Genomic DNA, 14,291 nt, shown 5'->3' on the forward strand with positions numbered 1-14,291 from the left:
GCCCGCCGCCTCCGCCGCCGCCCGGGCCGCGTCGGGTAAACCTGTTTGGCGAGGCGGCCGCGCCGGGGCGGATCGAGCGGCCGGGCTCCCTCGCGGCTCGCGGCGTCGGGGCCCGTGGCGCGCGCGCGGCCGCCCTCGGCCCCGGAGCCCTCGGCGGCGCCACCATGTACGCGGGAGCCGGCCCCGGTGAGTGGCGGTTCGCGGCCGCTCGCTCCTCCCGCGGCGGCGGCGGCGGCGGTTGGCGCGGGCCGGGCGGGCGGGCTGGGGCCGGGCCTGGGCGCGGGTCCGGGTCCGGGTCCTGGTTCGGGTTCGGGTCCGGGGGCGCGGGCCGGGCCTGGGGATCGGGCGGGCCGCGCGGACACGCAGACCGGCGGCCTCGGGCCGAGTTGTCGGGGCGCCCGCGCGGCCTGGGCCTCCGCTCCCGGCGCCGCGGGGCCCGCGGGCGGCGCTCCCTGGTCCGGGGCCGCGGGCGCCTGTAGGCCCGAGGCCGCGTCCGCCCCGCCGCCGGAGGCCGGATCGGGGCGCGGGCGCCGCCGCCGGAGGCCGGATCGGGGCGCGGGCGCCGAGGCGCGGGCCGGGCCGGCGGCGGGGCGGCGGGGCCTGGGTGTCGGTTCGCTGTCGCCGGCCGTTCCGCCGCCGGCCGGGCGGGTCTGAGGAACGAAGGCCGGCGGGCGGCCGGGCCGGGGGCGGGAGCGGGGGCGGCGCGCCCCCAGCCCAGGCTGCGAGTGGCCGCCGGCGCCGGGACGGGGAGCGGGGCGGGCTGCTCCCGGGGCGCCCCCGCCTCCTCCGGGAAAAGTTGTGGAAACTTCAGCGCGGAGCCAGCACCTCCTTTGTTTGGATGCGGCCGAGGCGCGACTGCGGGCCGCCCGGAGGGTCCGCCAGCACGTGGCCTCCGGCTCCCGCGGGCCTGCCACTCGCGGGGCACCGCCTGTCCCTTTGTCCCCAGGCCCGGCCGGCGGCTGCCCGCTGGGGGTGGGGGTGCTGGCCCCCGTCCGGCCGCCCGCCCTGCACCCCTCCCGCCTGCACCCCTCCTGCCCTGCACCCCTCCCGCCTGCACCCCTCCTGCACCCCTCCCGCCCTGCACCCCTCCCGCCCTGCCCCCCTCCCGCCCTGCACCCCTCCTGCACCCCTCCCGCCCTGCACCCCTCCCGCCCTGCACCCCTCCCGCCTGCACCCCTCCTGCACCCCTCCCGCCCTGCACCCCTCCCGCCCTGCACCCCTCCCGCCCTGCACCCCTCCCGCCCTGCACCCCTCCTGCCCTCCGCTGCGCCCAGCCACTGCCCCGGCTGGAGGCCTGCTCTCTGAGGAGGCTTCCCAGGCCCAGCCTGCCCAGCGGTGCAGGGAGCTCAGCCAGCGATGGAGCCGGCCTTGAACCCTACCCCTGGGAGGTGCCACAGGCTTGGGGCAGGTTTGACTCCTGAGGGGCAAGGGCAGTGCCGCCCCTCCTCGGCCCGGGAGGGCCCCAGGGTGGCCACCCCCCCGAACGTGGCTCGGAGGCGGCGTGGGAAGCTGATGGCGGAGAAGGGAAGAGCCCTGAGGGGAGGCCAGGCCCACGGGGACCCCGGATGGCGGGCGCCGCGGTGGCACTCACTGCTCAGAGGTCAGCCCAGAGGCCAGGCTCTCAGGTCCCTCTTGGACTCTGTCCACCCTGAGGGCACTGGCTGTGGGCACTGTGACCTTGACCCTCAGTAGGAAACACCTGTTCCGTCTAGACAGGCGCCCACAGGTAGCGCTGAGCGGGCGCAGTGGGCTGGGTTCCGCACCCTGACAGCTGCCTTCTCTCCTCTTCACCCTCCTGCGCGCGGGCTCTGCCAGCGCGTGGGGACGGGCACCTGCCCGCTCGGGACAGCGCGGCTGGGAGATGATGGGTGGGTGGGCAGTGGGGCCGCCGGGCCTGTTCACACACTAAGCCCTCTAGTTCTGTCTGAAAGGAGTTTGCGGGCTCAAGGCTCTTTGGTGAAACCTTTGAATGTGTTTCCTGACTTAGGGTCGTGAGAGGACATGGGATTGTGTGGGAATTACAGATAGTGCCTCCAATTTTAAGACACTAAGAAACGTCCTAAGCAGATTGATTTTTATTTTTTTTTTAATTTTATTTTTTAATTTTTATTTTTAAAAAATATATATTTTATTGATTTTGTACAGAGAGGAAGGGAGAGAGATAGAGAGTTTTAGAAACATCGGTGAGAGAGAGTCATCAATCAGCTGCCTCTTGCACACCCCCTACTGAGGATGTGCCCGCAACCAAGGTACATGCCCTTGACCGGAATCGAACCCGGGACCCTTCAGTCCCCAAGCCGACACTCTATCCATTGAGCCAAACCGGTTTCGGCCGCAGATTGATTTTTAAAGCGAGGCTCCCAGTGGCGTTTACAGACGGGGTTGCAGGTGGGACTTGCCGCCCGGACCGGAGCGGGCCGTTGCTCTCCCCTCTCCTCCTCCGAGCTCCGGGAAGGGGTGGTGGTCGGAGGGGCAGGGTCTCCTGTGGCCCTGAACCTTCAGAGGCAACAAAGTGTTTGTTTAAAACAACAGCAACACAAACCCACTCACAGGTCTCAGAGGGCCTGGCAGGGCCTGGCTGGGGCTGCCGGACGCTGAGCTTGCCCCGACATCCCCCGGGTCCCACAGTAGCCTGTGAGCCCGAGGCTGGGTGGAAAGTTGTCTGAGAGGATAGTGACTGAGAAGAAACATTTTCATGTTCAACTCGGGCTCCTGCACCCCCTCCCGCCCCCACCTTATCTCTCTGAGATGCGCTCGGGCCCTCTGCCCCGGAGGCACTGAGTCCTGGCACCCCCTGACCCCTGGAGAGGAGGGGGTGGAGGGGTGAGGAAGACAGAAGCGGCAGCTCTAGGCCTGGACGGCGTGGAGAGCAGAATTCTTTGCAACTTCTGGTTGCACAACGCTGGCTCCTCCGTGCGGCCGCTCCGCCCGCGGACAGCAGCACTTGTGGCCGGGAGCCTTCGAAGCGTCGAGCTCCGTTTTTTAAACTACTTTTCATTGTAAACTGATTAAGATACGCCCCGTCTGCCCCGGCCGGTTTGGCTCAGTGGATAGAGCATCGGTCTGCGACCTGAGAGTCCCGGGTTCGATTCTGGTCAAAGGCAGGAACCTCCGAGGCAGGCTCAATCCCGTGTGTGCGTGAGGCCTCTCACATCCACGTCTCTCTCTCTCTTCACCTTCCCCACTCCCTTCTCTCTCTAAAAATAATGGGAAGACATCCTAGGTGAGAATTTAAAAAATAATAAAACACAGAAAGTCTGTGGCTAGTACGGCCCCTCACCCACCTGCAGCCTCGGCCACAGCCAGGTCTCCCACGTGCGCTGCGCCCTCGCTCCATCTGCAGACCTGCCTGCAGCCGGTCCCAGACCGCCCCAGCCCCAGCCCCCGCCGGCCGAGTCCCCGCCAGGCCGCCTTCCTCGGATCCCGGTGTCAGTGAAAGTTCACATCCGCTGCTTTTACTTCTTTGAGGCTCTAGGCTCTAAAGCTAGGGGGCTCCCTCCCTGCCCCCCATTTCCTCTCTGGACTTGGGAGAAACCCTCAAGTTTAAGCTTCTCCATTGTAACTCGGCCTGGAGCTTTGGGGTGAAGTCCGAGCGCAGGTGGGGGGGTGGAGGTGGAGGTGGGGGTGAGGGCTGGACGCTCACAGTCGGGCTGTGGCCAGAGGCCGGCGGGGCCTTGGGATGGTGGTCAGTGCAGGTCCTGCGGTGAGCTCAGAGCCAGGATTCTGGGGGGACAGGTGAGATGGGGGGTTGCGAGGGGTGGGAGGGACTTGGAGCCCAGGGGGCGCTGAGGAGGTGGGTGCAGGCTGGGGGTCTGCCTGGGGCGGCCCCGGGAAGGTGGGAGTAAAGGACTGAGGAGCCCGCAGCATCTAACCTTCCGTTTCTCACATCCCGGCCGACTCCATGGCCGCCTCAGCCTCTTAGAAAATTTAATTCTTCTTAAAAATATATTTTATCAGTTTCAGGTAGAAAGGGAGAGGGAGAGAGAGAGAAGCATCAGTGATGAGAGAGAATCACTGATCTTGCACCCCCCCCACTGGGGACCGAGCCCATAACCGGGCCTGTGCCTGGTTCAGAGGCCAGCGTGCACCCACTCAGGCCGCCGGGCTGAGAGACAGGCTTAGGCCTCGGTGAGGGGCGTTCAGACGCACGGGGTCCCGGGGGGGTGTGTGTGTGTGGGGGGTGGTGTGTGTGGCCTCGGTCCGCCCGGTGCTCTGCCCGGCCTCCCCCCCCAACCTGAAGTGTTGCGCTGTTGCGTTCACCAACATTCTTTTAACCATCTCGTTTGAAATGACTTTCTCTTTCTGGAAAAACGGCCAAGGAGCACGGAGTCCCCGGCCCAGAGCTGTCCTCCGTGAGCCGGAGCCGGGGACGGCGCGGCGGGAGGCGGGACGGGCTGGCCGCCCGGCCCCCTGCGTCCTCGCTCCAGCCCCGACGGCTCCGTCTTTGCTGTGACCCTGACCCGGGAGCTCTCAAGGGTTTTCCTCGGGGCCTGTGGGTGCTCCAGGCTCCCCTGTGCCTGCGGCCTCGGCAGGGCCGTGGGGAGCTGGTCCCTCTCCCCGGGGCTGGGCGGGCGAGGAGGGCGAGCGCTGGTGGGTGTGTCGCGGCCGGGAGTCCGTGTGGCCGTCCTGGGGCCGTCCAGTGCCCGTCCGTGTGGGTGACGTGTTTGTAGATGGAGGACCGAGTGTTTGCTCAGACCCTGTGCGCGGTCATCTGGGGATGGGACCCGTGTCCCACCCAGAGCGGATGGGCCTGGTGGTCGGCGTGGCCACGGCATTGCCTTCCACCTCCCTGACCGTCCGGCCAGCGTGCAGGCCCCACGCGTGCCACGCAGCACTGCCTGCCTGCTGTCCTGGCTGGGCCGGTGTGAGGGGTGTGTGTGTGTGTGTGTGTGTGTGTGTGTGGAGTGAGCCCCGGCCGCAGCGGCGGTAAATCTGAGGCCCGTTAGGAGCCAGGAGCCCGGCTCCTGTTACCGAGCTCCGGGGAGTGCGTGTTTGAGTTGCTACGAAGTCGCTGCCAAGTATGTGCTGAGCGGGACGCGGGAACAGTTGCTCCTAAAGCCGCGGCTGCTGGCCACACTGAGGCTCTGTGCTGGGGCCTGGCGGGGACGGGAGGATGGGGGGGACAGGGGAGGGCCCAGCTGTCCCTCCGAGGCCGCCCGCCCCGCCCCGCACGCCCCGCCCCCGGCCGCCGGGATTTCCCAGGGTGTGACCCGGCGGTGCTGTCTGTGTGTGTGGGTTTTAAAGTTATTACTTCCTTCATGTGAACAGGAATACACCTCGTTTCAGAGTTTAGGAGAGACCGGAATGAGAAGGTTGTGAAGCCACCATGCGGTCCTGGGGAGGTGATGTGTGGACGTGAGCTTGTTTCCAGACCTTTCCGTCCACACGGGCCCCTGGATGAGCCCCTTAACACTGTGTGTCCCTCGTCGCTCGCTCCGGCGGGCGGCGGGGAGGAGCAGGGCTGTGGCCACCCTGGTGGTGGGCACCCGTGTGATGCCCGCACCTCCAATTCCTGTGCCCGCTCTGCTCGTTGGGTGACGTGGGCAAAGGAGCCCCTCGGAGCTGCTGTGGGTCCTGTAGGCTGAGGAGCCGGCGCGGCTGCCGGCAGCATGCACACCTGTGGGGGCCTCTGTGGGGGGGACGGGTGTTGCCGGTGTCCCACGGACTCACCATGAACCCCCTTTCCTGCGGGGGTTCAGGCTGCCGGCAGCATGCACACCTGTGGGGGCCTCTGTGGGGGGGACGGGTGTTGCTTTTGTCCCACAGACTCACCATGAACCCCCTTTCCTGCTGTGTTACAGTCTGGCCCGGCGTTGGGGTGACGCGGTGACCACAGGCCGCCCGGCAGGTCGGCAGCATCTATCGGGGGGTTAGGTTAGGGGCGCGGGGTGGGGGCCGACAGAGTCTCAGGGACGCACACGGGCGCCAGGGCCTCTGCCTCCAAAGGCTGATCACAGGCCCCGGGGTGAGCTGGACTCACAGTCCCGGTGCGGCTGGCGCTGGGGGTGCTTGGCCACACAGCCTGCGTGCTCACAGAGAAGGGATGAACGGGCCATGTGGGCGGGTTTCCGGTCTCCCTAAGAACAGCAGTGAGTTCTGATGACTGGGGGCAGACTCCGTTCACTTTTGCTTCGAGCCGTTTTGGCTGTGCTGGGAGAGGGGACCTGCAGGTGGGGTGGGGGTGACCCATCAGAGCAGGTGCAGCCGTGGGGGCGGGCAGGGGCTGCCGGTTGGGGGGAAGGAGGTCCTGGGATTAGGTGATGCTATGGTTGCCCTGAAAGCCACTAAATTGGACACTTTAAAATGGTTAAAGCGGTCAATTTTATGTTAATTTATGTGGGTTTTAATATGAGTTTTTAAAAGCTTGGCCCTGGACCATTTCATGCATATTCATGATCCGGTTCCCAAGCTCCGCCTTGACCTTGAGGTGCCAGCAGATGTCACCGGCCGATGGTCATGAACCATCGAAGATGACCCGGCCGCGCCTCCCGTGTGTGTGCCCGGGCTGCCGCGGCCGTGGGAGGGGCTGGCCCGTCCAGTCACGGCGGGGGAGCCGCTGTGGGCACCTGGCTTCCAGGAAGCCCCTCCGGGGGAGGCAGGAGCCGCGGCCTCTGGGCCTGTTCGCCGTGGCAGCTCAGCCCGGCCGCGTGGACCGGGAGCGTCCTGCTCTCTGTCCGCCGGTGAACTGGGGTGTCCACCCGGCGAGGGGTGGCACCGGCTGGCGGTGGGCGGGGCCGAGGCCGGTGTTGCCTGTTGATCTCGGACGCCGTCTGGGCCCACATGCTGGCTGTCGCCGGGTCCCGTTTATTCCAGTGAATCCGCGTCCCTTTTACCGGACGGTGCTGTGACTTCACGTGGCACTGCCCCGGAGCGGCCACGCCTGCGCAGGCGTGTGGGAGTATGTTGGTGTGACAGCCATGCCACACACAGAGGTGCCATCGACGGGCCTATTTGAACCTTATTATACCCTGTTTTATTTTTAGTTATTTTTTTCACTGGTTTCTGAAAGGAAGGGAGAGGGAGACAGAAGCATCAGTGATGAGAGAAAATCATGGATCGGCTGCCTCCTGCACGCCCCACCCTGGGGGTCCAGCCTGCAATCCCGGCAGGTGCCTGGACTGGGAATGGAACTGGGATTTAGGAGACCCGGGGGCTCGCTCAGCTCCACGCGAGCTTCTGCACACGAGTGGGCCTGCTTGTCCGGGGCTGGGCGGCGGCCGGGGCAGGACTGGTTGGGAAGCCGCTGGTGTGGCCGTGGAGTGGGCGCCACTTGGCTGCCTGCTGCCGAGGCTGGGCCCTCCCCTGGGGGTGTCGCCGCCCCCTCGGCCCGCCGGGCGGGGGTCTGGCCAGGACAGCGCCCGGGCCTTTCAGAAGGGGAAGGTGAGGCACGGTGGGGGTGTCCTGGGTCTTCAGGAGCGATGGGGCGCTCTGGTGGGGATGGGGCGGTGCCAGGCGCCCTCGGGAGGTCTCCCCGGCCGGACGGCAGCTCCCCTGAAGCTCACAGACCCACAGCGGTGCTGGCGGACTGTTCGCGGCTGAGGGGCTGGGAGTGGGCGCTGGCCCCGGAGGGAACCTGTGGAGGAGGTGCTGCCGCCAGGCCCACGCCACTCCCGCACCTGCTCCCAGCCGGCTGCCCCGCCGGCGCCCGCCGCCGGGCACTCAGGGCTCCGCGCCCTCCGGGAGGAAAAGGCCGCCCCGCCCGGCGCCCGCGGCCCGGCACTCAGGGCTCCGCGCCCTCCGGGAGGAAAAGGCCGCCCCGTCGGCGCCCGCGGCCGGGCACTCAGGGCTCCGCGCCCTCCGGGAGGAAAAGGCCGCCCCGTCGGCGCCCGCGGCCCGGCACTCAGGGCTCCGCGCCCTCCGGGAGGAAAAGGCCGCCCGGCCGGCGGGCTCGGGCTGAGCTTCGGCTCCATCCCCAGTGGGGGGCGGGGAGGCAGCCGGCCAGTAATCCTCCTCACTGATGTCTCCCTCTCCGTCTCTGAAATCAACAAAAAGGTAGTTTTCAGACAGTGAGGGCTCGTGGGTGGCTCCTGGCTTGGCGTCCCCCTCTCCCGAGGTGGGGGACGTGTCCCGTGGCAACGGCACTGGGAGTGGAAGCCAGAGGGGCGGGATGAGGGGTCCCGCCACCTCGGGGCCGCCGTGGCCTGCGGGAGGGCAGACTGCGGCCGGGCGCAGGGCCGGGCTTGGGCGGCGTCGGGGCCGCAGTTCCTGCGGGGCCGGTGGGCGCCCTCTGCGGTGGGGGTGGGGGGTCTGTGGCTCTCGCCTGCATCTCAGGCCGGGGTCTGCGGGGAGGACCCGGTTTGCGTCCTGCCCTGCCCAGTGGGTGCCCAGGCAGGTGGCCAGGCCCGGCGGGCACCACGGGGACCTCCTGCGGTGTGGCTGTCCCGTGAGGCCTGCCCGCGAGGCCACGCCGGCTTCCTGGCGACGCCGAGGGCACCTCACCCTCGGGAGAACCGGCGCCGGCTTCAGGGGCGCCTCGGGTTCTGTCCTGATCACTCGCACCGAGTGGCAGAGGCTTCTCCTGGGGCTCGTGTGGCTGCGAGGGCGTATCCTCCCTCCTCATGCTCCCCCTTCCCCTCACACACCCCTCTGCCGAGGACCCGCAGGCCGAGCCGGGAGGACCCGCAGGCCGAGCCGAGGGCCGTGGCCGGCCTGAGCCTGGAGCCGGGGCGCGTGGCGCTGGGGCGCGGTGCGGCAGAGCCACCCGCCCTCTCTCAGTTTCCACAGGGAAATGCTCGCTGCCTTTGGGAACTGCTGCTCGAAGGGCCCTGGTTCAGAGGCCCGGGGCCGGGTCGGACCGTACAGCCCAGTGAAGACCCCGCGGCAGCTCCTGGAGCGGAGCAGAGACAGGAACGGCGAGGCATGCACTGTGTGTGACTAACCCCGCCGTGTGTCATGCTAAGCGCACACCACGTGGCCACACGGAGCCGACATATTTTTAGCCCGTTACTCACCGCCCCCGCGGGGGAGGCGTTTCCGCAGTGAGCCGGGCTCGGGGGCCCCCGGGGCGTGTGTGTGTGTGTGTGTGTGTGTGTGTGTGTGTGTGTGTGGTATGTGTGTGCGCCCAGAACCAGGCTGACAGACAGACCGGAGTTTCCCACCGAGTGTCACCGAGAGGAAGAAATGAGGGGCTTACAGTAATCTGGAGGTGACACATTCCCATCCAGAGACCAACCCTGTGACCCCGGGGGGCCTGCCCGGGCGGAGGAGGGGAGTGACCAGGCTGTTCGTCACCACGCGGACACCCCTGGAGTGAGCGGCCCCGCCCCTTCTGGGAAGCCTGTGCCCGCCTCCTCCGGTGTTTTCATGGCCGCTCCCTGATGGCCCCCTTCACCGCCCCCCCCCACACCTCCCCTCAGCCAGCAGCCAGCTGCCAGCCGCAATCGCTGGCTCCGAGCAGGCGGGGGGGGGGGGGGCAGTCCCTGTGCCCCCACCCGTCTCCAGGGTAGCTGTGGCTCTGTCTGTGGTTTAGTTCTGGCGTGTCCCTGGGGCCAGGACCTCTGTGTGCTGGGTGGTGCTGGGGGGGATGGGGGGGCTGGGGGGGTTCAGCCGAGGCCCCTGAGGTCCCAGGGCAGCCCTGCCAGCATGGCAGGCTGAACCTGTCTCCGGTGCTGAGGGTGGACATGGAGCTCTGGCCGGGGCTGGCCTGGGCAGCGGGTGGGCACGGGGGCCCCTGCCCCAAGCCTCCGGGCCGGCCTGGCCGCTGGGCGCTGCCACGGCGGGAAGATGTCCGCTTCTGCCTCCCGACTCGCGCCCCAGGGTGGGCGGCGTGTGGAGCAGGGCAGCGTTGTCATGGCAGCAGGACACGGTGCCCATCACCTCGGGGTCGCTCCCGGGCAGCCGCGGAGGCAGCGGTCGGCCTGCGGTGGGCGCTGCTGTCTGCCCTCTGCACGGCCAGGCACGGGGTGGGGGACAGCAACTGGGACCCGGGTTCTCTGCTCCGAGCCGGTTTGGGGGAGGGCCCTCGTCAGCCGTGGGCTCGGGGGGGCCTTTGGGGAGAAGGTTTTCCAGGCACAGACACCCCGCGGGGGGGGGGGCTGGGAGGTGGACAGGTGACAGACCATCCGCCAGTGAGGGGCCAGCCGGAGCCTGGCCACCCCGGTGCCGAGGGGGGCTGGAGGGAGCGGAGCCGTGGGGAGCACGGGGAGGGCTCCTGGGCGAGAGGCTGCCGCTGGGCCTGCGAGTCCGTGCCAGCTCCGTGCCGGCTCCTGGTCCACGAGGGAGGTCAGTGTGCCTGTGCGTCCTGGCTGGATGCGCCGTGGGTCCCAGCCACTCCCTTGAGGCCGAAACTGGGCTGGGCTTCGGCCCCGTGAGCTCTCCCCCTGGGCCTGGCCCCCCCCATTCCTGCTGCAGGTGCTTCCAGACTGTCACTGGGCCACCTCCTGGGGGTCCTGGGCCGCCCGGGGGGAGTCCCCACACCTCAGCCGGCTCCGCCTGGGCCGCCTGTGGTGGGGGGGCCTGAGGGCGGGCCTGAGCACAGGTCCCTGCAGGGCAGTGCGGCTCTGCTGGGCAGGGCGCCGAGGGCCAACTGCAGCCCCCTGCCCACGCCCAAGGCGCCCCCCCTCCCCCCCCCGTCTCCTCCCTGCCCTCCCTCCCGTCCTCATGGGGCGAAGCTCGGAGACTCGGGGCTGCGACCATTACGCACGGGAAGCGTGACTCACTCACTGTGTTTCCCTTTCTGATGGAACCGCCTCTAAAAGCAGGATTTGTTTAAAAGCTGCTTTTTTTTCCCCCAAAGGGAGAGGGAGAGAGAAACATCAGTGAGGAGAGAGAATCATCCATCCGCTGCCTCCTGCACGCCCCCACCGGGATCGAGCCCGCAGCCCGCTCCCCGAGGCCGTGTGCGCTGGTTCCCGCACGCTGTGCTCTGCTCCGCGGGGACCAGCGTGCGCAGCACAGCCGGCCTCACCGGCCAGGGGTCCCCCGCAGAGCAGGACTGACGTTTACGGAAACACTCGGCGGACCCTGCGCCGTGGGCAGAGGGTGGGGGGCGCGGGGATCCTCCGTGCAGGGCGGGGCCGGGGCCCCATCGGACGGAGGGGGGGCGGGGAGGGGTGTCTCCTTTCTTGGTTGCGGTTTGTAGATCTTGTTGGAGGCGACCTCGGTGCCGAGCTCGTTCGGTGACCTGTCGCCTCGTGGTTTCTGGGCCTCTCCCCCGGGGTGTGTGGGAGGCCCGGTCCCCCAACAGCTGGTGTCCTGTGCGCCCGGAGGTCCCGCCTCCTTTGGGGCAAATTCCCGCCCCTCTGACTTCCCGAGGGCCCCTGGACACGCTCCCACCGTGGACGGGCCAGGGTGGACGGTGCAGACGCCCTCCTCCCCCCGCCCGCCCGTTGGGAGCAGAGCGAGCGCCTGCAGGGGCCTCGGTGCAGAGGCTGCCAGTGATTCTCTCATCGTGGCTGTTTCTCTCTCCCTTCCTCTCTGACATCAATAAAAACATCATCTTTAAAAGCTGGAAGGGCAGCACCTGGGGGGCTGGGTGGGCCGTGTCGCCGTCGGCTGTTCGCGCTGTTTAAGGCGCTGGGGTTCCCGGGTGAACCCCCGGAGGAGCGGGTGTGGGGCTGGCGGGAAAGCCGGCTCCCCTGAGGCGTGGGCCCCAGGCCTGACCTTGTGTGGGCTCAGGTGTGAGTGCGGTCAGGCCTTCAGCCCGGCGGGGGTGGGGGTGGGACGGTGGGGGAGGGCAGGAGCCCTGGTGCAGGGTCACGTGACCTGCTGGGCTTCCAAAGCAGACGTACCATGGCCGCTTGCTGGCCGCCCCGGGTCCCGGGAGGCGACACGTGAGCACGGAGAGAGCCGTGCTTCTGTGTCCCTGGCCCCGGCCGCGGCCGGCACGCACGTGTGTTGTGCAATCTGTGCGTGTGTCATGTGTGAAGTCACGGCAGGGGGCCTGAGGCTCCCAGATGGAGCTCCGGGGCCAGTACCCTGGCTCTCCCCGAGAGAAAACAAAACAAGCCGAGGAGCCAGCTGATAGCGGCGGCTCCGCCCGCCGTCGCGCGTTGCCATGGACGCAGGTGTTGTCTAATGAGGAGGACTGAGAAACCAGACACTGGAGTGAAAACTAAAAGCATTCTGTTATTGGGGGGAGTTTCCTAAAATCACACTTCTATTTTTTAAAAATATATCTTTATTGATTTCAGAGAGGAGGGGTGGGGGAGAGAGAGAAACATCAGTGAAGAGAGAATCACGGGTCGGCTGCCTCCTGCACGCCCCCCACTGGGGATGGAGCCTGCGACCCGGGCCTGTGCCCTGTCGGTGTCGAACCCGGGACCCTTCCGTCCGCGGCCGGCGCTCTGTCCGCTGAGCCACATGGACGCTGGAAGCACAGCCCTCGCTGCTCTAAGGGTCCCGCACAGCTTCCTTCGGGCGCACAGGGCAGTCGGGGTGAGTGGTGGTGCCGCCTCGGCCCTCTCCTTGCCGCGCTCACGGCTCCCGCCGTCCCGCCTGCTGTGCAGGGAGGGGACAGGCGAGGGGGCCGAGCAGGGGGAGCCTCAGCCGGCGCCGGCTGGCTGTGGAGATGCTGTCTGTGGTGCAGGGAGGTGTAGATAGGGGTGCTGAGTCTCGGTTTCCACAAGACGGGTGTGGGGCCGTGCTTATGGGGCCCTGGACAGCGGCGAGGCCTGGAGCCACGGAGGAGCGGGTGGCTGGCCGGGATGGAGGGCAGGCTCCGTGTGACCCCTCCTCGCCCCTGGGCGCCGTGGCCTCGGGGTGAGTGGGGGATGGGATCGCTCCTCCTGTGCGGCACCGGCTCGGAGCCGCTCCTGTTCCACACCGGGCGGGGGTGAGGAGCGGTGCTGGAGGAGCTGACGGCCCGTCCGCACCCCCCCCCCCCCATGCGGACCGGGGCTGGGTGGGCGGGTGGGGCTGCACATGCCTCGGGGGCGGGTTGGGGAGCCGAGAGGGACTCAGACACTCGGCCTGGAAGCAGCGAGCACGGCCGAGGCTCCTGGGGTCCCTGCAGGACACGGCCGTGAGCACGGCGGAGGGGCGGGCGGTGGCGGAGGGACAGGCAGGTGGACGGGGACGAGGTGGGCAGGGTCTTGGTGGTGGGCGGGCAGAGGAAAGGCACCATTTCCGGGGTTTGGGCAGAGCCAGGAGGGCGGGGAGGGGCGCCGGGTGCGGCCCTGCCGCCGTCCCGCTGACGTGCCCTCGGCCTTGCAGTGCTCGCGCCCCCGGCGCCGCCCCCGCTCCAGGGCTATGCCTTCAAGCCGCCGCCCCGGCCCGACTTCGGGACCTCGGGGAGGACCATCAAGCTGCAGGCCAACTTCTTCGAGATGGACATTCCGAAAATCGACATCTACCACTACGAGCTGGACATCAAGCCGGAGAAGTGCCCGCGGAGAGTGAACAGGTACCTGCCCTCACCGCGGCGGGCGGGCGGGCGGTTGGTCGGTCGGTCGGTCGGTCGGTGTGAACTTTGCCTGCTGGTCGGCTCGGTCCTCAGTGCGGCCTCCCACGGCCCCCGGAAGCTCCGTCGCGTCGCACTGATGTTGTGAAAAGCGTTGTGTGTCCGGTGCGGTGAGTGTGCCTCCAGGGCGCACTTGCGTGAGCTTTGACGGATGCACACAGATGCCCACCCCAGAGCGGGGCCCATCCTCTAACCGCCCGTGTTCCTGAGATGGACCAGCATCCTCGTATTAAGAGCTTCTTGTTTTCCTGCTCAGGACCATCTGACGTGAATATTTCATATTTCACTCATTTACTTATTTTTTTTTTTAATCCTCACCTGAGGATGTTTTTTTTATTTTAGAGAGAGCAGAAGAGAGACAGAGAGAAATCTTGAGGTGAGAAAGACATGATTGGCACCTGCAGGAGCCCGGCCACGGCCTGGGCCGGGAAGGGACCTGCCCCCGAGGCACATGCCCTCGACCGGAATAGAACCCGGGACCCTTTACTCTGCAGGTGGAGGCTCTACCCGCTGAGCCACACGGGCCAGGGCCGGTTCCTCATGAGTCACTCCTCCTGTTCGGGGCTTGGCGCCCGGCCTGCCCGAAGCTGCTGTGAACCAGCCTGTTTGTGACCAGCATGTCTGCGTCTCCCTCGGACGCATCTCAAGGAGGGGGCTGCGGGGCGCAGGGTGGCTGTGGCTGTGGCGCCTCCCAGCCCCGCTCCACGCCCTGTCGGCCCGTTTTCCCCGGTCTCAGGGCTGCTGGTCCTTCGTCCCCGGGTTGGAGGGTTTGGTGTATTCTGGGCGCAGGCGGGACTTGGGGTGCAGCACAGCGGGTTTGGCCGTTGCACAGATGGCGTCTGCAGTGCGCAGAGCGTGCCACATCTCCGAGGCGCAGCTGGCAAACTGAAGG

The 14,291-nt window shown here is 67.7% G+C and overlaps 1 protein-coding gene across 3 annotated transcripts in view; it reads left to right on the forward strand.

The window, feature by feature from the left end:
* AGO2 (argonaute RISC catalytic component 2) overlaps positions 1–14,291 on the forward strand; it is a 33,237-nt gene continuing 18,946 nt past the window's right edge. Inside the window, exons 1-2 of one of the 3 annotated variants that reach the window (XM_036437517.2) lie at positions 24–186; positions 13,153–13,342. In XM_036437517.2, coding sequence (XP_036293410.1) covers positions 165–186; positions 13,153–13,342 — 212 coding nt within the window. In that variant the 5' untranslated portion in view covers positions 24–164. Of the gene's footprint in view, positions 187–13,152; positions 13,343–14,291 lie in introns of all 3 variants that reach the window. The other 2 variants (XM_036437516.2, XM_045581284.1) reach the window with 2 other exon arrangements.

This window comes from Pipistrellus kuhlii, unplaced genomic scaffold (genome assembly GCF_014108245.1).
Source record: "Pipistrellus kuhlii isolate mPipKuh1 unplaced genomic scaffold, mPipKuh1.p scaffold_m20_p_14, whole genome shotgun sequence".
Taxonomy (NCBI): Eukaryota; Metazoa; Chordata; class Mammalia; order Chiroptera; family Vespertilionidae; genus Pipistrellus; species Pipistrellus kuhlii.